Source organism: Martes martes (genome assembly GCF_963455335.1).
Source record: "Martes martes genome assembly, chromosome: 17".
Classification (NCBI taxonomy): Eukaryota; Metazoa; Chordata; class Mammalia; order Carnivora; family Mustelidae; genus Martes; species Martes martes.
In genome coordinates, this window is record NC_137905.1 from 46,917,939 (window position 1) to 46,938,558 (window position 20,620).

At 57.3% G+C, this 20,620-nt stretch overlaps 4 protein-coding genes across 6 annotated transcripts in view; 1 reads left to right on the forward strand and 3 right to left on the reverse strand.

The window, feature by feature from the left end:
- The window catches only part of MEGF8 (multiple EGF like domains 8), a gene marked incomplete at its 5' end in the record, with an annotated part of 37,291 nt that extends 35,711 nt beyond the window's left edge, over nucleotides 1-1,580 (reverse strand). Inside the window, one exon of the mRNA XM_080828550.1 lies at nucleotides 1,382-1,580. Within this exon, the coding sequence (XP_080684676.1) occupies nucleotides 1,382-1,580 (199 nt within the window). The remainder of the gene's footprint in view (nucleotides 1-1,381) is intronic.
- A 1,174-nt stretch (nucleotides 1,581-2,754) lies between these two features.
- On the reverse strand, nucleotides 2,755-11,189 carry TMEM145 (transmembrane protein 145; the record flags this gene model as incomplete). Of its 3 annotated transcripts, none has more annotated exons than XM_080829554.1 (15): nucleotides 2,755-3,573; nucleotides 4,063-4,269; nucleotides 6,286-6,406; nucleotides 7,239-7,411; nucleotides 8,128-8,221; nucleotides 8,367-8,445; nucleotides 8,529-8,609; nucleotides 9,045-9,113; nucleotides 9,231-9,302; nucleotides 9,411-9,495; nucleotides 9,601-9,702; nucleotides 9,794-9,880; nucleotides 9,962-10,039; nucleotides 10,156-10,230; nucleotides 10,998-11,189. In XM_080829554.1, the coding sequence occupies 15 exons, from the start codon at nucleotides 11,115-11,117 to the stop codon at nucleotides 3,325-3,327; spliced, it is 1,692 nt and encodes a 563-aa protein (XP_080685680.1). The 3 variants fall into 3 exon arrangements, with proteins under 3 accessions (XP_080685680.1, XP_080685681.1, XP_080685679.1); XM_080829555.1 differs by having other exon boundaries at nucleotides 2,755-3,098; nucleotides 10,998-11,175; XM_080829553.1 differs by lacking the exon at nucleotides 2,755-3,573 and having other exon boundaries at nucleotides 3,691-4,269; nucleotides 10,998-11,117.
- A 1,703-nt stretch (nucleotides 11,190-12,892) lies between these two features.
- PRR19 (proline rich 19) lies at nucleotides 12,893-14,051 on the reverse strand (the record flags this gene model as incomplete). The annotated part of the gene is made up of 2 exons (XM_080827809.1): nucleotides 12,893-13,365; nucleotides 13,451-14,051. 2 exons carry the CDS (start codon nucleotides 14,049-14,051, stop codon nucleotides 12,893-12,895), a joined length of 1,074 nt encoding a protein of 357 aa, XP_080683935.1.
- Nucleotides 14,052-16,907: 2,856 nt separating this feature from the next.
- PAFAH1B3 (platelet activating factor acetylhydrolase 1b catalytic subunit 3) lies at nucleotides 16,908-19,728 on the forward strand. Its single transcript, XM_080828093.1, has 6 exons — nucleotides 16,908-17,144; nucleotides 17,512-17,605; nucleotides 17,787-17,876; nucleotides 18,515-18,631; nucleotides 18,713-18,835; nucleotides 19,402-19,728. Exons 2-6 carry the CDS (start codon nucleotides 17,528-17,530, stop codon nucleotides 19,687-19,689), a joined length of 696 nt encoding a protein of 231 aa, XP_080684219.1. The 5' UTR covers nucleotides 16,908-17,144; nucleotides 17,512-17,527; the 3' UTR covers nucleotides 19,690-19,728.
- Nucleotides 19,729-20,620: the final 892 nt, after the last annotated feature.

Here is a 20,620-nt window from a genome sequence, read left to right on the forward strand (position 1 = left end):
ATCAGATCATGCCCTTCCCTGTTCAAAACCCTCCCACAAATTTCCAGTGTCCCGGGATAAAGACCAAGGTCTGCAGCCCGTAAAGGGAGACCGTGCGTGATCTGGGACATCGCTCCTCTGGCTTTTGCCCAGAACCTCCTCTGGGGGACTCTTACCAATCCTTGGATGCCAGCTCCTACATCCACTGCTGAGAAGCCTTCCTGGACTTCTCCAGCCACTGCCTCTGGACTTCTCATGGCACCTCCCTAGTGCCCTCAGGATACAGCTCAAAATCAGTCCTCCACCCTCTGGTTCACGGTTTGTCTTCCTATATTTGTGTCCTAGCACAGATATATATTCTGTATCATAGCACAGATTTCTAGGTCCTCAAAAACATCAGCCCTCCTGCTGCCAGGCTTTTGCATGGGCTATACTCCTGGCCTAGGGGGGGCCTTCTGTTCCCTCTTTCACATGCTTTTGGTCTTAGCTACAGGCCAAGCTAAATCAAACGTCCTCTGGGGCTCCCACTCCTTGGGGGGGTGGGTCTGCTTCCCCCACTGGACCAGGAGCCCATAAGGGTAAGCATGGGGCCTTTGCATAGGCTGTTCCCTCTGGAATGCTCTTCCATCCTCCTGGTTGATTCCTATCGGTCCTTTGGGTCTCAGCTCAGACATCTCCACCCCCAGGAAGCCCTCTCTCTTCTCCCAGCCCCCAGGACAGCTACTTCCTCTGGCTCCCAAAAGCCCCTGGGGTTCCTCCATCACAGTTCCAACTACTCTAGGTTTTTACTGTCTATCCATGTTTGTCTTCCCCACTGGATTTTAAGCCCCAAGTCATCACGGATTGCTAGGGTTGCCTTGGTCTCTGTTATGTCCCAGTAGCAAATATAATGTCTGGCATGTGAATGACTAGGAAAAAAAAAATGCCTTTACTGGACTACTTTAAAATTAACAACAGTATTATCCTAATACCATTTACTGTTTACTTACCATGTGCCAGGCACGTTAAGTAATGATCTCATTGAATTCCAACAACCCTATGAAGTCAGTACTAGTATGAATGCTACCTGGGAGGAGGAGAAGCTGGACCTCACAGAAAGGAAGCTGCAGTGGAACCCAAATTTGAAGCAGGTGGTTGGGCTAAGAGCCTAACAATACTTGCTAACAAGTATTCAGAACATCTCTCACTGATGCTCTTGGTTTGTAACTGTCCATCTGGGCCTGTGTGCAACTCCCCCACCAGGCTTCCAGGCCTCCCAGGGCAGGGCCCACGTTGGCTGAGCTTCAGAGCAAAGGGCCCGGACCAGAACAGGGGTGTGGGAATGCGGTGAGTGGGATTAATGAGTGCACAAATGAATGAATTAGCGAATGGGTGGGTGTGTGACCCACTCGGCCCCACTCACCCTCGATGAGCCACTCGCAATTGCCATTGACGCTGTAGTTGCCCGCACCATCCGTCACGAAGCCGGGCGCCTCCCGCAGCACTTGCCGCTGCCCCTTACAGTCCCCTGCCTGGGCCCCAGGGAACAGCGGCCCCAGCAGGGCCAAAGACAGAGCCAGAGCCACTGCCCGAGTCTTGCCCGGGGCCTTGCCCGGGGCCATCGCCGCTTCCCGCACTGACTCTGACAGACTGGGACAGGCCTTAAAGACCGGGAGAAGACCCTCCCTACGGCGTGAGGCCCTGCAAATGTGACCTCTATAGACGGGACATGGTCTTGTAGACCACGGAGGTCCAGGAGTCGCAGACCCCACGAAGGGAACCGCCGCTGTAGACGGGCTCTGGAAGCCACGGGGAAGGCCCTATAGACCCATGGAAGGACCTGTAAATGGGGTCGTTATGGACGGGGCCGACCCCTAGGGACCGTGGGAGTCCCTTATAGTCACGGGTCCCCATAGGCTAGCTGACCCCATAAACGGTGTCCAGCAGTTATAAACGCGGGCCGCTGCAGGCCGAAACGGACCTTATATACGGGTCGGTCCCCAGGGGGCGAAGGGCTCTACAGCCCAGCGGGGGCCTCCATAGAGGGTGCGGGTCGTGCCGGGCCAGGCCCAGAAGGTCCGAGAGAAACCCCTAGAGCCGGGGGCGGGGCGCGAGCGGGTGTCGGGGGCGGAGCCCGTCTTCAGGGGCTCGGGCCTGGACCCCATAGACGAACTCCCTTGCTCACCCACCCGCGCCTCCCTCCGGAGCCGGATGGACCAGATCAGAGAGACGAGGGGTTGCTCGGGCCAGAGCGGCCTGGGAAGACCCGCTGGGAGGACGAGGGGGCGGGGGCCGAGCGGCCGCTGTGGGAGGAAAGATGGAGAGGAGGCGAGAAGTCGCAGAGACGCTGGTCAGAGCGGCCCTGGGAGGACTGCGGAGCACCCAACCCCACCCCTCCACAGAGGGAGACTTCCGGAAACTTCCCCGCCCATTTGTTCCCAGACGCGTGCGCAGCAGTGATCGCCTTGGCCTGCGAAGAGAGAATTACACATGCGCAGTGCTGAAATCGCGACCCAGCCTCGGGGTACAGGTGGTTGGGGAAAGTTTGTGCCACTGGAGGGCGCCTCTAGCTCTGACTGGAGAAGGAACGGTAAAAATAGAGGAGCAGCGCAGTAGGAGAGTTGTTAGATGCTTCAGATATTCAGTGCTCCCAGATTCGGGGCCCGTATCAAGGCCAGGTTATACAGGCCCTCCCAAAGTGCCATTTCACGGGTGCACACACTGAGGCCCAGGCCCTGGAATGGTTTATGCTCCGCCCCGCCTCTGAGAACCATCAAGATGTAAAGAGGCCATTTTATAGATAAAAACTCAACGAATCCGCTTTATTTTGGCAAGAAGGGAAAAAGTCTTTCTGCCGGGGACCTAAGGGAGGGCCCCCGGATGGAGACAGGGGTGGGCAGAGTTCGGGTCCGAGGTCACAGAGATCCAAGGGAAGGTTTCAGAGTCGAGACCAGATTCACAAAATCCGTCCCACGAGCAATGGCTGGGGGTCGCGGAGTCCTGGAGAGTCACGGGCAGGGTCCCGGCGATCGTCACTGGTGTTCCGGGGTCCGGCGGGATCAGAGGTCTCGGAGGGGGCCAGGGGGCCGTAGGTCTCGAAACAGCGGGAGCCCAGAATCCGGCGCCGCTCGGGGCAGGGGCTGAGGGAGGGGACGGGGAGAGCGGCTCCCGCGGGACCGTTTGGCACAAAAGTCGGGGGAAGGGGCGGGGAGGAGCGGGACAGTACGCACCCCTACCTGGGCGCGCGGGGTGGGGAGGGTCGGGAAGGCCTGGGATGGCAGAGCCCTGGGGCCGGGAAAGAGCGGGGATCCGGAGCCCGGCCGGGGCCCGGCACGCGGACCATGGGGTGGGGGTGGGCAAGGGTGCTCAGACCGGGGGTGCGGTGCCCCCGGCCCTGTGCATGCTGAAGTATTCGGTGAAGCCGGTGTGCGGCGCCGCCGTCTGGGGCACGAGCGGCTGGTAGGCCGGCGTCGGGCCATCCCAGCTCGGGTCGGCCGCCTTGGGGAACCGAGCGGGAAGGGGCGGGGAGGCCGCGCCCGGCTCGGCCATGGTCACCACGCGGCCCCTCGGGGCCGCCGCCGCCGCCACCGCCGTCTCCTCCACCTGCTTCCCGGCCTGGGAGGGGGGTCAGGGTCAGAGGCCGTCCGGGACCCACGCGGGGCAGATGCGGCCCCGAAGTCCCGACCCCCTCCCCGCAAAGGAGCCCCCCCTCCCGAGGTGCGGGCGCAGGTGTCAATCAGGGAAGGAGCGGGTGGCCGGGCGCCTGGGCAGCGGGGCCAGGTACTCAAGGGGCGGCGTCGGAGCGCGCTGGGCGAACTCCGGCGGCGGCCGGGGAGTGGAGGGAGAGCCGCGGAAGGCCGGTGGCGGGGGCACGGCGCGTGGCGTCTGCGGGGGCGTGCGCAACAGCGCCAGGACCCAGTCGGGCAGGGTGGGCGCGGGCGCCGGGGTGCGGTCGCGGCGCGGTGTTGGGGCTCGGGGCGTGCGAAAGGCTGGGGGTGGGCTGAGGCGTCTGGGAGAGGGGGGCGGCGGCGGGGCCGGGAGCGGGGTCAGGTACTCCAGGGGCGGCGCCAGCAGCTCCTCGTGCGCCGGGAGCGCGGGGCTTACGGAGGAGGCGGGCGGGGGGATGGAGAAGAGCTCCGTGAAGTTGGGCACCGAATCGCTGATGAACGTCACGTTCCCATAGACGTGCTGCGGGAAAGCTTTGTCGGTGGATTGGCTCCCTCCCGGGCCCGGGGCCCCGGCTGAGGCGATCTGCGACGTGCGCACGTGGTACGGGAAGTTCTTGTTGGCCGCAGACGGGCGGGTCATGATCTGGGGCGAGAGGCCAAGTGCTGGTTGGAGAAACACTGTGCAGGCCTTAGGCCGGCTCCGTAAACATGGGGTCTTAAGGATTTCCCCTCACTTGACATCCCCCAGGATTCCCTGCGGCCCCTCAGCCTGGATTAGGCACCTACTCTGGCCTCACACCTTTTTCCTCCAACCACCACCCTGTGATGCTTCCTCCATCGGGGACCTGATCACTGACTTATTGCTGGTCGGTTAAGTGTCAGCGTCCTTCACTGTGCGGTATGACAGCCACTGGCTGTATGGAGCTATTTACGTTTAAATTAATTAAAAGGAAACAACGAAAAATTTTGTCTTCACACTAGCTACATTTAAGTGCTTAGTAACCACATGTGGATAGTAGTTACTGCATTGAACAGCACAGCGTATAGGATATTTTCATAAACACAGAAAGATCAGTTGGGACAATACCGGGTAGATTCTAGAATGCTAGCACCATGAAGGCAGGAATTTGTTCAGTTTCCTGCTGAATCCCCAATACCTTCTAGAACAGTACCTGGCTCATAAGCGCTCAGTAAATATTGGTTGAATGTAGAGATGTGTTCCCAGTTAGTCCAGTAGGTCACGAGGGCAGGGACTGGGTATGACTCTAGCACTGCACATGGGAGCCCAGTATGACTTCCCATCCCCTCACCAAGGTTGTGCTCAGTAGGGACAAGGAATGCGGGAGGTGGACCTGTGCTCAACTGAGCATTTTTTAGGAAAGAAACTGGCTGAAGGTGAAATAAAGCTAAAAGGGCGCTGCATTTCCATGTTCAGGCCCGTACCCCACCTCTCGTCCCACAGCTCATTGAGTATGGGATCTGGGGCACGTTGATAAAACTACCTGAGCCTCGCTGGGGAAAAGGGACTGCAGTGCCTACTTGGAAAGATGAGGAGACGCAGAAATGCAAACCCCTGATGCAGAGCTCGGCAAGTGATGGTTCCCAGCATTTCTCTTTCTGTCCCTTTCTGACTTCCTGCAGAGTTTCCAGAAGGGCTGTGCTGTGAAGGTGAGTCTCTAACTTAAGTCAGACTGTGGGGTGGAAGATAGGGGATGGGGCCATCTGTGACTGAGTACATTCCCCACCCAGAGCACATTGTGGACGCCTAGAGTCAGGCAGCTCCAGGGCCCTCATCAATGTCTATATCCCTGTCTGGCTCCCCCTGCTGGAGAAGGATTGGGCTCAAAGTCCCTGCCCTAATACCAAAGGCCATGGAGCCCTCGCAGGTCACCTCCCCTGTTTGGGCCTTAGTTCCTTCCCCTTTCTGTAGGGTGGGTTCAACAACCATTACCCATCCTGTCCTGGGGCTGGTCTGACAATTAAACAAGATGTATGAACATATAGACACGTGAACTATCTCCCAGAAGGCCAGATAGGATATAAACCAGGGCAAAGAAGAGGTTCGGTGCTGATATCTTCTTGATATCACTCAGATCTAGGCCCCTGGGACCCCAGCCTGGCTGACCCCACCTGCTTCTTCCTGAACAATGGCCTATAATGGCGGATGGGAGTAGGTGACGGGGAAGGGTGGAGTAGTGACCAAGGGGTTTGGGAAAGGCAGAAGGATACAGAAGGGAAATGTGAGAGTCTGGGAACACAGGTCCGGAATGGGAGTGGGAGGGGGTCAAAGAAAGAGGGTGGGGTTGTTGGGCGCCTGACTGGCTCAGTTGGTACAGCATGTAGCTTCTTCATCACAGGGTCATGAGTTCAAGCCTCATGTTGAGTGTAGAGTTTATTTAAACTCTACACTATATGGGGGAGGGGGGCGGTGGTGGATAGGGTTGGGGAAGAGGCCAGATGGGAGCAAGGAATAAAAGAGGGTGGACTTTGGGGGGATCACAGGAGAGCAGCCTGCAGGAAGCCAGCAGACTCTCAATGTCTGTTGGGTGACTAAAGAGATGAAGTGAAGGAAATGGATGGAGAGCTAAGAACAGAAGGTTCAGTCTCACGCAACCTCCTCCCATCAGGCTCCCACCCTGACCTGGATGCCCTTCCTCACCAGGAACACGCCATGGGCATACAAATGGATCCCCAGCTGGATTCCATTGACAATCTTCTCCCGGGCCCACTTGGGGATCCCAAAGTTGGCGATCAGGGCCATCACAGGAACTGCAAAGAACCTGAAGGGGAGGCACTGGGTCAGCAGAGACACTGCCCCTGCCCTCGTCCCCACCCCAGGGCCCAGCTCCCCTGACACACACACACACACACACACATATACACACACACACAGGGCCCATGTGGGTGCCAAACTGGAGAAAAGCCAGTGTGACCTTCAGAAGTCAGAAGTTAAAAGGGGGCAGGAATCCCACTGGCCTGGGAGATTCTGGAAGGCAAAGACTAGGTTGAATTTAACTCAGTTCCGCCCCGCCCCAAATCCCCAGTGCCTGATAGGAAAAAGATGTTCGGTGAATGAATTAACAAAGGAGCATAACAATTAAGGACTCACTGTGTATCACATATATAAATTCATTAAGTCTCACAATGATGCTATGAGGCAAGTACAATTTTCATTCCCATTAAACAGGTAAGGAAACTGAGGCCAACAGAACTTACTTGATTTGCGTGAGGTCCCACAGCTTACAAGCTTTAGAACTAGGACCTGAACCCAGGCAGTCAGGCTTAGAATTTGCCTACTGTACTGCTATGTCATGTTGAATGATAGAAAATTACAACTAGCTTTTATTGAACCCTTAACTATGTGCCAGATACAAGGCCCTTACGTATTGCCTGACGCATGCTCAAGAGAATGCTTTCTTCATGAGTAGGCAACCTGAAGCTCTCTTTTTTTTTTAATTTGGGAAAGTGATTTTTTTTCCAGGTCACAAAATGAGTCAGTGGCAGACTCTGGGACAGCTGCCTCACTGAGCAGGGCCTGAGAAATGGACAGCAGTTTCCAGGAAGCCCCAGGACCAGGAGACAGGGACGGGTTGAGGGCCCAGCATGTCTCACCAGAGGGTGTAGGCAGCAAAGAAGGGCACATAGAAGGGCTGCTTCTCCGGGAAGTGGCGCAAGGAGATGAACACGGCGTAGGAGAACCACACGTAAGCCGCCACCTGCAGCCCAATGAGCCCATAGCCCGCCGGCGACTCATACGTGTACAGTACCTGGCCCGGGTCAAAGAACTGGACCCAAAGAAGAGGGTTCGTCATAGCCCTGACCCCCTGCCCTCCTACACAGGGACCCCCAGACCCCACCCCTGGGCACCCAGGAGGCAGAGGTACTTGGTCAAGACAGAAGCAGCAGGAGAGCACAAAATGGAAACAGAAGCACATAGAGGAAGAGAATACATTAGCTACCAGGGGCCCAACAAGGGGCAAGGCACCTGCCGTGCATGAGAGTTTCATTTGCATCAACTCTTATTATCACCCCACTTCACAGAGGGGGAAACTGAGGCTAAGAGGGACAGATTTGGGCCAAAGTCAAAGCCAAGGTGATATAAAGTTTTAGAGGAGCCCCCCCAGGGATAGGTAAGATCTTCCTACTTTTCCAGAAGAGGAAACAGGCTTAGAGGGGGCAAGAATCATCCAAGGTCAGCCAGCTGGGGAGTGGAGGGCCAGTGTGCAGGACTCCTGAACTCTCAGGCATGACATTGAGCATAAATGTGACAGACAGTGAGAGACGGAGGGAGGAGGAAGAAGGCTCCACAGAGATGGTGAAGAGGGGAGGCAGGCACTCAGAGAGACAGATGGGCAGGCAGAAATCGCAGAGTGGGAGAGAGCGAGCCAGCAAGAGTGTGATGTGGGGAAGGGCTGGCAGACCGGTGGAGGAGATGGCCAAAAGCCTTGGGTGGGGTGTGTGGTGGGGAGGCAAGGCCTGGGCAGTGGTGGGAAGCACTCACCTCAGCCTCATAGATGAGCAGCACCACGTGGGTAAGGGTGTACAGGGTCATGTAGACAGACAACTTCACGGAACCCGAGTGGCTGATGCGGCCCCTGGCGGCCGGCCATGAGGGGAGACAGCAGGGGTGGGGGCTGTCAGGGAGAAGCAAGCGGCCACCCCCCAGATCCACCCGTGTGCCCTGTTCCATAGCCCAGCCACACTTCCCCCCAGCACTCCCTCCTGCCCCAGCCTGGGCACCGTGTCACCGTGAATCCCTTCCCCAGAAGGATGAGCATCAGCAGGAAGATGAGGAAGCTGGAGGAGAAGAGCAGCTTGGCTGGGAGGAGGGAGGAGAGGGTGTGTCAGACACAGGGCTCAGAGAGAGCCCGGGCACCCTTCCCCAGCCCACTTCGTTCTCACCCAAGATCTTCAGACTCTCATTGCCAATGCCGTCGGTGGCATACTGGCCCCAGTAGATGCAGAAAAACAGGAGGCTCAGGACTGAGGGGAGAATGGGCAGAGGGAGGAAAGGACAAAAACTGGCATTGGGGCAACGCTGTTCCCTAGTTCTACAATCTAGACGGCCAGAATCCCTCCTTCATCCCTATCAGGATTCTAGACCATTCCTTCCCACTGATGTCCTAGGAGACTCTGGAGTCCAGGGCCCAGCCCCTCGTCTCCAGGACCCAGATGTCCAGGCCCATAGCCACCTCCTCCCCCAGACCCAGGAGTCCAGGGCCCCAGCCCCTCCTCCCCCAGACCCAGGAGTCCAGGGCCCCAGTCCCTCCTCCCTCAGACCCAAGGATCCAGGCCCCCAGCCCCTCTTCCCTCAGACCCAGGGTCCAGGCCCCCAGCCCCTCCTCTCTCAGACCCAGGTATCTGGACCCCAGGTCCCTCCTCTGACAGCACTCAAAGTTGGGCTACTCTAAACCTCACCCTCCACTCCTGCTGCCGCCATGAACATTTTATAAGTTGTATGGAGCAACTGACGACCTTTCAGCAAATCTAGAAGAGGTAGGGGAAGGGGGTTCACAGACAGGAAAGGAGAGTAGCCCACCTCCCCCAACCCTTCCCCCCCATAACTCCCAACCTCCCACCACTCCCACCACGTGCTGGACTCACATCCAAAGTAACAGGAGAGGAAGAAGATGAGGATGAAGATGAGAAGGAAAGTCACATCTGTCTCCAGGATCCCTGCCGATTTGGTAGAAGGAGGAAAGGGTTCAGTCAGACTGGGTGTCAGCAGGCACCCCACTCTAGAGTCCCACAAAGATCCTGGCTTCCAGGTCCCCATATGCTCACCAAACTCATCGGCCGAGAAATGCCGTGTCCAGAAGGACTTGCCATTGGTGAGGACCATCTCATACTCCAGCTGCAGCCCATCTCCCTGTGGAGAGTGTGGAGGCCTGAGCAGGTAGGGGGGCCTGGGCAGCCAGGGGGCCAGCAGCAAGGCAAGGAGGAGGAGGCCCAGGTGGCCATCCCGGCCCCTTACCCCACACTTGCTGAGTGCGATGTACCACCACCTTTCGCGCACAGAGCGGAAGCTTCGGCCGCTGGAGCAGCTCAGGTAACGGGTTCCCTCCTCTGCCACTACCTGGGGAAGATAAAGAGGGTGAAGCCTCTCTGTGCAGCCCCCAAGCCCTTGGCCTTCAGCACCTGCCGACTCCCCCAGACTGGGCCCATACCTGACAGCCTGACCAGGCGTACTGGGTGGTGAGGTTGATGACCTGGTTGTTCTCGGGCCTGATCACAGACTCCTTGGCCAGGCAGTCCTGAAGAAGGCAGAGACATGGTCACCCTCTGACCAGCCTCGACCTTCCTCCCTCCCCCTCATATGCCCTCATGGCCGTCACCTTGTCCCCTGCCTTGTACACAGCTGGCCACTGGGATGGGTCATCGAAATAGAGGAGGATGTTCTGACAGCACTTGGCCTGCAGACCCAGAGATTTACAAGTTTGGCGGAGTGCAGGGAGCTGGGATGGCCCTTGCCTTGGGAGACAGAGGGAGTATCCAGCCTCAGCAAGGAGACTAGTCGGGGAAGGCTCACCTCAGGGTATCGGAAGCGGAAGTCCAGTCGGCCGTAATCCGAAAGAAAGCAAAATCTCGTCAGGAACAGCCAGTCCTGGAAAAGGGGCCCAGTCCTGCTGAGTCCTTTGAGAACTCTCCTCCACTTCACGCGCCCCCAACTTTCCTTCCCTACCCTTGGGTACCTGATTTCCCAAGAAGCATAACGGGACCAAGTTACCTCCCAAATTCTTCTGTGATCCCTTTGCCTTTTGTGTCCAGGATTCTTGCCCCAGGTGCCTCCCCTGCCCCAACTTATTTCGTCCCCTCAAACACTTCTCCCATTTTCCCAGTGCCCTGAGAAAGACCCTGGGGGGCAAGATACCCACCCCAGCCATGTTCAGTCCGGGACACCATGTGACTGCCATCCCCCCGGGAGTTATGCACACACATGACCCCCCACGGGGGTCCCAGAGACCATCTTGTCCTGGGGAATATTCCAAACGGCCCTCTCCCGGCCCTGAGCAGAAGTGTGAACTCAAGGCTCTCCGCGGAGTGAAAAGTGCTGTCCCTTCAGCACCACCTTGGCGCTCCCCCCCCACCCCCACCCAAAACTCTGACTCTCCCAACCCGTCCCTCCTCCCTGCCCAGCTCTGACCTCAATGTCTCTCCTATAACCCCCAAGTCTCTTCTCGACCCCACAGCCCCTCTCAGCCTCAACACTGACCCAGTCCCCCCCACCCCCCAACACCAGCCCCATTCCCCCCGCGGCTCCCAGGGACCGCCGGGGACGGGCAGCAGGGGGCGGGGCGGCACCCTCCTCCCTCCCTTCCCTCCCGTCCCCGGGGGCCCGGCGGGTGGCAGGGGAGGGCCCAGTGCGCTCACCTCCTTGGAGCTGAGGTTGCCCCGCACGTACTTGGCCCGGGCGCGGGGGAGCAGTGGCAGCAGCAGGAGCAGCAGCGGCGGCAGCAGGCGGCGCAGAGCGGGCGCGCGCGGGGGCTCCATTCCGCCCGCTACGGGCCCCGGCCCCGGCCCCAGCTCCGCTCCGGCTCCCGCTCCGCTCCGCTCCGGCCCGGCGACGGCGGCGAGAGCGCGCGGGCCGGCCAGCGCGCGCCCCCGATTAAAGGGGCCGCCGGGCGCCGCGCTCCCCGCCCCCTACGCCGGGGTGGCCTCGTCTGGCGCCTTCTCAATCGGTGTGAGAGAGGGCGCCCCTTTCCTAGCCTCTCAACCCCGCCCCAGCCTCCCCTCTGGGAGTGTCCCTGACACCTCTGGCTCCCCGTGTCCTACACTGAACTCCCATTCCCCCAAGCCCTTCCTCCTCCTCCAAACTGCCATCTTGGGATGACCCCCAACCCACAGACCCCAACTCTGTCCTGACCTCCCCCAAATTTAGTCCCCAAACTCCTCCTGGCTCATCCCTGCTGGCATGACAGCCATCCCCATCTGTGTCCTCCCAAGATCCCATGGGCCCCGTGAAGTGCCCAGGGAGACATAAGAGGCTGGAGAGGGCAAACCACTTGTTCTGGGTCACGAAAGACAGAGATGGCACAACCCTAGGCCACAACCACTACACTCCATTGCCTGACCCTGTCCAGTCACTGCTCACCAGGGTGTGAAACCTGCTCACTGCCTCTCAGAAGAGGTGGTGTTGTGAGAAGCCCAGACAGGACTGAAATCAACCGCCTGGGTTCAAAACCCAACATTGCCACTTTCTCATTAGACCTCAGCCAAGTCCTGTAATCTCCCAGTTCAGTCCCCTACCAGCTGGTTCCAACCTTATGGTTTCCCAGTGGGCAACGGGATCCCTGGAAAGGCTTTACAGAGTAGCATCCAAGTCCCTCAGCTTCATTTTCCTGATCAGATTCCAGCAAACATTTCTAGCTTCGTTCCTCCCCCTCCTCTGCAAAAAACGTGCTGCTCCTCAAAATATCATTTTATAAAACTTTCTAAGCCAGGGGCCAGGCAGGAAACATAAGGGTATGATAAAACACTTCGGTGTGAGCCCCATGAACAGGCGGCCTCTGCTCCTCGGTTTGAGCCAGTTGTTGCCAGAAGGGATAGTAGATCTGCTGCCAGATCTTTTCTTTCTTTCTTTCCTTTTTTTTCCCCCAGAGAAGCCAGAAATGTGTTGGGCTTTTTTGGTTTTGCTTTTGTTTTAAAGCAAACTGGTTTGTAATAGTAGGCAATTAATTCAAAAATGTAAAATGTACCTTGGGCCAAAGTAAAAGGTCTGGGGGGCAGGTTCAGGCCTCATCTCCCCCTCCTGTCATGATCCTGCAAACACAGTCCCTATGCCTGCAGGACCAGGAGCCCATCAACGGCAGGGCCTGGACATGACTCACTCTAGGTCCCAGGACAGCCTAGGAATATGGACTACATGCACATACTGTCCCATAGAACAGCATTCCTAGTATTGCCTGAAATGTTCTTTTCTCCACTACTAGTAAGTTTTTACTCATCTTAACACTTGTAAAGGTCTAGGTCTGCTCCCTCATCACTGGGGCAGAATCATCACTCCTTCCTTACACTCCTGGCATATAGTTGGCTTCACTGGGTGAACGTGTGGAACTGACTAAAGCCCCAGGTTTCCCCAGCTCTCTGGCCCCTCAAACCCTAGGAAGGTGATAAGTGACGGCATCTTCCCCTCCATCTTGGACCCAGAACTCAGAGCAAAGCAAAACTGCTATCCTTGGTCGGCTACTCACTGAAAATCAAGGGGACCATGTAGAAGGTACTTTATTGAGGTGATTGGGAGTACCCCCAGCCCAGCCTCAGCCCCCTCAGTACAGTCTCATGGGTGGAAAGGACCAGGCCTCTGGGCTGCTCTGGGCCACTACCCAGGAGAGGCTGGGCAGTGGGGCAGGAGGGCTGGGGCTCCAGTCCAGGGCAGAGGTTCCAGGCAACAAAGGTGATGGTGGCTGAGACAGGGGTTGTTGCGGCCCGACCCCCCAGGGCCGGGGAGGGGGTGGTGTGGCTACGAGCCAGATGCTTTTCAGCAGGTCAAAGGCTGTTGGGGGGCCCCAGGCTGCCCCGGATGGTGAAGGCAACAAGGGCAAGGGTGGTGGCCAGGGACCTTTTGGCTGTGCCAGGCTCACCCTGTGCACCATGGGAGTGCTGGAGGTGTGAGAAATGGCAAAGGTAAGCTCCTTTGTCCTCCGTTGCCTCCTCTGCCTCCTCTCCCCTAGGGCCTGCTCAGGGCTGCTGATCCAGGAAGGTGTCATCCTTTGGCTTTCAGGGCCTCCAGGCTTGGTCCCTGACACAAAGGAAAAAAGTATGGGGGACAGCTGAGCTAGAGCAGACAGGGGAAGGGGAATACAGGCAGCAGGAGGCAGGCTCACCTGGTAAGGGTGGCTGGAAGTCATGGAGCACCAGGGTGAGGTCAGGCACACAGCCATGGCAGGCCTGTAAGGTGCCCACGATGGCATCCCTGGCTTCTTGCACTAGGTTCCTCCTGGGGAAGGCCTGTGGCAGAATCAGCTGGCACTGCAGCTCCTCCAGCAGCTGTCCCAAGCCAGGGAGCTCCGGGGGACTTGGTGGGCCTGGGCCCGAGCCTCTAGGAACCTGGTTCTCCTTGCCCCTTGACTGCAGGGGCGGTTCTTGGGCCCGGCTTGGGCTTGGGGAGGGTTTGGTGGGGAATGAAGGGGTGCCTGGCTCCAGGGACTCACAGCTAAGCAGCCGTGCCACGTCCAGAGATTTCACTTCATGGTTGAAGAGACCCCGGTGCTCCCGGCTCAGCCGGCCCTGGGTTATGGCCACAAGCTTGGGAGCGGTAGGGGCCACAGAGAGATCCTGACTGGCCACAGGAGGATCCTGACGGGTCAATGGCCGGCGGTTGCCCATCAGGGCCTCATTGCGCTCCCGCCTGGTCTTCCGACGGCGGACACGACCAGGTTTCTCAGGCCGCTGGAAAGGCTGGGGGACTGGCCCCCGGGGGTCCATCGTGTGCTGCAAGAAAAAGCTAGGATGGTCATCGGTATACAGGTAATCAGGAACTAAAAGTGAATGGTGAGAAGAAGAGATGGTTTGGGGTGAGGTGGAAATATTACTTACAGAGATGAGATGGGAGTAAGGTAGTGGGGAGGGAGCAACTGGCAAAGGTTTGGTCAGGGAAGGAGTCAGAGAGGTCGGGTGGGGTCAAGGGAGTCGCCGTGAATGGGAAGATCCTTGGCTATGGATGTCAGGGAACAGAGAGGGTTACAGGGTGCCAGGACATAAGAAAATAGCTAAAAGATGGGGGGGGGGGGACGGAATCATGAGACCACAGGTATCTGCTGAACCAGAAAGGGATTGTGGACAGAGGAAATATCCAAGAATAGAGGAGGTACTGGAGAATGCAGAAAGAGATAGCAGAGGGAGAAAGGCAGAAGAGATAAATAGAAGAAAAGAAGTTGGAGAGGCTGAGAAGACCTTGGGAAAGCGGAAAGGGCAACGGCGGAGCTACCAGGAACTGGGGCCTAGTCACAGGAGCAGCGAGGTGGCCTAGGGTAGAAGACGAGGCAAGGGTGGGCAGTTGAGGTTAGGGAGGGAGGGTACGGTTGGTGGGGGCAGGGCGTGGAGCATCTCACCTTCTCCTGGACCAACAAATCCTGCCCCCCACCCACCCCACGTGGCTGTGGGGTGCAGTAGCTTCTTTTCCGCAGTAACCCTAACTCACGACGTACTGGGGTCTCTTCGGGGCCTCACGCTGGGCCTCCTGCATACAACGCGCATGCGTGTGCCCTCCCACTTCCTCTAGCTTCCTGCTCCCAGGACTTCCGGCTCCTGCGAGGCACGAGGCACAGGGTGCCAGTTATAGTCCCACCCATTCCAGCCTTACTTTCAGAAACATCTCTCATTTGTCCTTAGACACCTCCCATCCACCAATTGGCTGTGAGGCCCACTGGGGCCCGCCCCCTTCCCGAGTGCCGATTGGTTTAGATGTCTATTAGCGGACTTTCTCTCTCGAAAGTGCGATGAGGCGAGGCACAAGGGGAAGAGGGGCCATCGTAGTCTTTATGTGTAGCCGGTCACCAGGCAGTCACAGAATTCTTCCCCAATCAGTGTGGAGTCGTCATTCAGAGCTTGGATCTGCAGTTAGACTACCCAGCTTCAAATGCCCAAGCTGGCATGTTTGAGTTGTGTGACATGGAAAACTGTGTAACTGCCGAGACCCTCAGTGTCCTAATTTGTAAAATGGAGTTGGGAGGAGTACCTCCTTCTTCATGTGGTGGCTGTATGAAATGAGCCAATATACCTAACTTGAAACAGTTCTCGATTTGAATGAAATGAATGCCTCAAAGCTGTTTATTGCTAAGCTTTGCTTCCAGAAGCCCTTCTCTACCTTTACACTTTATCTATCTACACTTGTTCCCTCAGAGGTTTTTTTTTTTTAAGATGCATTTATCATGGGGCGTCTGGGTGGCTCAGTTGGTTGAGTGTCTGCCTTCGGCTCAGGTCATGATCTCAGGGTCCTGGGATTGAGATCCGCATTGGGCTCCCTGCTCAGTGGAGACCTTGCTTGTCCCTCTCCCTCTGCCCTTACCCCAACTCATGCTCTCAAATTAATTAATTAATTAATCCTTTTTTAAAAGTTGTATTTATCTACTTAAGAGAGAGCGAGCTTGAACAAGGGGAGGGGCAGAAGGAGAGGGAGAGAGAATCCTCAAGCAGGCTCCCTGCTGAGCGCAGAGCAGGATGCTCAGGACCCTGAGATCATGACCTGAACTGAAATCAAGAGTTGGCAGCTTAACTGACTGAGCCACCCAGGTGCCACCCCGCCCTCCCCCCCCACACACACACCCAAGCCTTTAAAAATCAAGCTATGGCCAAAGTATTTCCCATGCCCTAATAAGCTGTACTACCCTGTAATACTGCTTTCCCAGTCTTCCTGACTTTTCAAGGCCTAACTCAAATACTACTAGGAAATCTCTCACCCTCAGAGTCCTTCTCTTCCACCTCCTCCTTCTCTACTTCTCTTAATCACAACCTTGATCCTTCTCCCAGCTGTGTCTCATCTCTCTTCCCCAACACGCTGGGACGAGGCCAGGATCTGACCCATTCATTTAATATTCATTCAAGTTCTTGGTACTATGAGTCAGACCCTGTTCAGGCTAGTGGATGGAGGCAAAACATTAACATGATAAATAGGACTATCTCAGTATCAACCTACCCGGAAAGAATCAACAGATGGAAAGGTTCCATCTGGGAGTAGAGCTACAGGAATATAACCAGGAAGTTTAGGGGGGCGGAGGACCCCCCAACCTGGTCCCTGAGAACAGGAAGAGCTGGGAAGACTTGAGATCAATATGGGGCGTTGGGGGGCGACTTTAGGTGGCTTTGGCTATGGATGTAGGTTTCAGAGCCCAGACACACCTGTGGCTTTAGGGAGGGGAACGGAGGCCACGAATCTGCAAGATGAGCTGGGCGGGAGGGGCGCCAGGCTGGACCTGGGCCTTGTGGCATCTCTAGTTTCCTTTCTCTTTCTGCAGCTTCTGCTGCCCTCTTTGCAGCACCTGTGGTGTATGTAATGCAAAGATATGTAGTTTAGATTTTATGCCACAAAAACTGGTGCTTTTGAGAGGGGGGCTGGGTTGGGGGCACGAACATATAGGCTCACTAAAACCCTGGTGGTGCCTTAGCCTTTACAAGTGAGGCTCTGTTTTTCACATTTTGCCATCTTCCTTTTTTCTCCCCACATCAGTAGAAAATGGGAGCGTCCCCTCCTAGACAGGTGCGTACGAGTCACCCCCTCAAGGGATCCAGGAATGGACTCGTCCACTCACTCCCCTCCCCCCACCACCACGTGAATGAGACACACACAGAGCTAGTGATCTCTCACACACACAGAGCTAGTGATCTCTCACACACACAGCTAGTGATCTCTCTCTCTTACACACACACACACACACACACACACACACACACACACACACACACACACACACACCCCCTGGTGATCCCTTCCGCACATTTCTCGCCCTATAGCAAACGGTTTCTCCCCTCAAGGAAAGGGTCTAGATTCCACCACCGCCCCGCCAATTCTCGGCCTTTCAGGTAGTTCGCCCCTCCCCCTGACGCAGGTGTGGTGGTTTCTCCCTCCCCCGCGGGTGCTGCCTGGTCTCGCCTCCGTCCCCAGGCGCCCGGGTGCGCTAGCGGCCGCCGCCCGAGAGAGAGTGGCCTGGGCGGGAAGCGCTGGACGAGTCCACTGCACGGCCGCCGCGGGGGAAGCATGGGCTCCCGATTCCTCCCCTTCTAAGTGAAGGTTTCCGCTCCTGCAGAGGAGGCGGCGCCCGGGATCCGCCGTCGTCCTCGCTGGACTGCGGGCGTCGGGACCGTCCATTGTTGCCGGGAAGGGAGGGGTGGGCGTGGCAGAGCTCCTCAGCCAACTCTCCCGGGTCGGCCCCGCTCGCCCATCCTGCAGGAGCCGCGGCGCCAAGATGAGCGGAGAGGAGAACCCAGCCAGCAAGCCCACGCCGGTGCAGGACGTGCAGGGCGACGGACGCTGGATGTCCCTGGTGAGCGACCCGGCCCGCGTACTCAGGAGTCCGGGAGGGGCCTCGGGAGAGCAGCTGTTTGGCGCCGCTCTCTGTACGTGATTAGGAAACCGGGCAATCGGGGTGGTGCTGCCTGAGGAAGCGGAGCGAGGCGGGCCCAGAAGCGCGCGTGCCACTGACTCTCCCTTGTACCTCCCTAAAGCACCATCGGTTCGTGGCCGACAGCAAAGATAAGGAACCCGAAGTCGTCTTCATCGGGGACTCGTTGGTCCAGCTAATGCACCAGTGCGAGGTGAGGCCCGTCCCGGTCCCCCTGCCCCATCCCGGCCTGTGCCCTCCCAGACACACCTGGATCAGAGGCGGGGCCAGACGGAGTATGAGGTACCCAAAATAGCCTCAGGCAGCATCCCACACCCAAAATCTTGGTGTAAGGTGCAACATTGTACCGACAAGGAACTGTGTGACCTGTCTTTGTCCGATGGAGGCTTTCTTGCAAGATTGCCTGAGGTGAGACTCTATTGTTTGCTTAAGAGAGTGCACCGCCGGAATGGATATTCACAAAGAATGGTTATCCACAAAGCCCTAGTGTTTCTGCGAAATGAAAGTCAACTGGAATAGCTCTCCACAAAGGGGGCCCAGTTATGTTACCTTTCCACTAAGTGAGGTCAAACTGTAATGGTTTTCATCGGCTGTAAGGCTAGTAGTTCAGTGCATGACTCAAGCTGAATGGGTTTCCATAAAGCCAGTCTTGCTTCCATGAGTCTCCAGGAAAGGGAGACTAGACTAAGTTTGCATCAGGTGAGGTTTTGACCAAACTGCTTCCATAAGGCAGGGCCGGCTCTTCCTTGCTGACATTTGGTGCACACTCGGACAGAGGGCAGTGGTCCCTGCTGCTGTCGCCCCTGTGCCCACACCACTTCTTGCCCACAGATCTGGCGGGAACTCTTTTCTCCTCTGCACGCACTTAACTTTGGCATTGGCAGTGATAGCACGCAGCATGTGCTTTGGCGGCTGGAGAATGGGGAGCTGGAACACATCCGACCCAAGGTGAGCAGAGCTTGGGTGGGCAGCGAAAGCCCCCCTATAAGCGCCCCCCTTTACCTCTGCTTCCTGCCTCTCTTTCCACAGATTGTGGTGGTCTGGGTGGGTACCAACAACCATGGGCACACAGCAGAGCAAGTGACTGGTGGCATCAAGGCCATTGTGGAACTGGTGAACCAGCGGCAGCCCCAGGCCCGCGTCGTGGTGCTGGTGAGATGGGGGGGTGGTGATCATGGAAGACAGAATGGCAGTGGCCCCGGACCCCCTCAGGTGTAACCGCAGCTGGTTCTGGGGAGCAGGGCGGCAGAGCAGTGACTTTCAGGCAGAAGCTCACATCAAAGCCTGTTACAGACCCAGCAGCTGCAGTTAAGGTCACATTCAGGGACCAGTTAGCCTCTTTTGTTCAAGAAACTGCTGAAGGTTCTGGGGGTGTTGCCAGACCGAAGACAATTAACCAGAAATTGTCGGACATTCCCAGGGCAAATCCAGGCTCCATCACTTCTAGCCGGAACCTTTCCTCCTTAGAAAGAGGGATTGACCCTTTGCTCCGCTGTTGTTATTTTTAGGATTGATACTTGGAAAAGATACAAACACCCAAAAGGTTCTTGCTGAATTGGGGTCTCAGACGCAGTATCGGGAATCATCCAGCCAATCCCCCACTTTCCTGTCCCTAGTGTATTTCACAGCTGGGGACTCTGTGGTGAGGGTGAACTGTTTGGCCCAGAGGACAGATGCCGGTAGGATGTCTCCTCACAACTCTTGGTGCCCTTCCTCAGGGCCTGCTTCCGAGGGGCCAGCACCCTAACCCACTTCGTGAGAAAAACCGACGGGTGAACGAGCTGGTCCGAGCAGCACTGGCTGGCCACCCACGGGCCCACTTCCTGGATGCCGACCCCGGCTTTGTGCACTCAGACGGTACCATAAGTCACCATGACATGTACGATTACCTGCACCTGAGCCGCCTGGGCTACACACCTGTCTGTCGAGCCCTGCACTCCCTGCTTCTGCGTCTGCTGGCCCAAGACCAGGGCCAGGGGGTCCCCCTGCCAGAGGCCACACCCTAAGCATTCTCCCTCCCCGACATTAAATTTTCGTTCCTCAGTCTCCCGTTTCTTGCTTTATGGGACAGCCCTTCTGGGTCCCTCCATCTCGACCTCGACCTCTGTGACCCCGGAGCTCCGGAAGGTGTTCTGTTTCTGCCCAAAGCAGGGATCGGCCGATCCATCCAGGCCCTCTGATTCTTGTGGAGTCTGGCAGGTTTCTACTACCAGTAACACTGCACGCAGACCCCACCCATCAGTAACACACTGGGTGAAGTCAGTTTGCCCACTCTACCCTATACGGTCAAGGTTAAGTAAGAATTCTGGAAACATAGTGACCCAGCAGTCAAAGCCCAGCCAAAGCTGTCCTCCCCTCTTTACAGCAGATCTCCTCCAGGCTGGAACTTCTGGTGCTCTGGTCTTAGCTTAGATGCCACTTCCTGCAGAAGCTTCCTGACCCCCCTCCCATCGCAGGTAGTCCTCCCTCCACACGGCATGGGTATTCATCTCGCCAGGGAGGCACCGTCCACAGGCTGGCCCTGAGGGTTGCAGCCTGAGAGGCTCCTGCTGCAGTGCTGGCTCGGGCCATGTGGGGGCAGCAAGAGGCACCGAGAACAGCACTGTACCCTGCCCAGCACCTCGAGGCTCAGACCTCTCAGATCCAGCTGAGGCTTCCAGGGTGAACTGCCCACCTTGTAGAGCCTCATCTCACACCTTCTCCAAACCCCCTCCTGTCGGATGTCTGCATAAGACGCAGAGTAGCCACAGTGACCCCCCCAAGCACCAGGGGCTGCTCAGTCCAGAGTGAGCCGGGGTCCTCGGCCCAGAGGGTGTGACCTGGCATTGCTCCCTGCAGTGAGGGGTGTGTTGGGGGGGAGCAGACAGCCAGTGTATAGCTTCTCGCCCATCTGGAGGCAGGACCAGCACAACCCACACCCCTTCTCCCTGTAGAGTG

Bases quoted from the DNA above. Each gene is read 5' to 3' on its own strand.
- PAFAH1B3 (XM_080828093.1), top strand. From the start codon at position 17,528: ATGAGCGGAGAGGAGAACCCAGCCAGCAAGCCCACGCCGGTGCAGGAC. The intron at 17,877-18,514 runs GTGAGGCCCGTC...TCTTGCCCACAG, and splicing joins AGCTAATGCACCAGTGCGAG to ATCTGGCGGGAACTCTTTTC. The intron at 18,632-18,712 runs GTGAGCAGAGCT...CTCTTTCCACAG, and splicing joins TGGAACACATCCGACCCAAG to ATTGTGGTGGTCTGGGTGGG.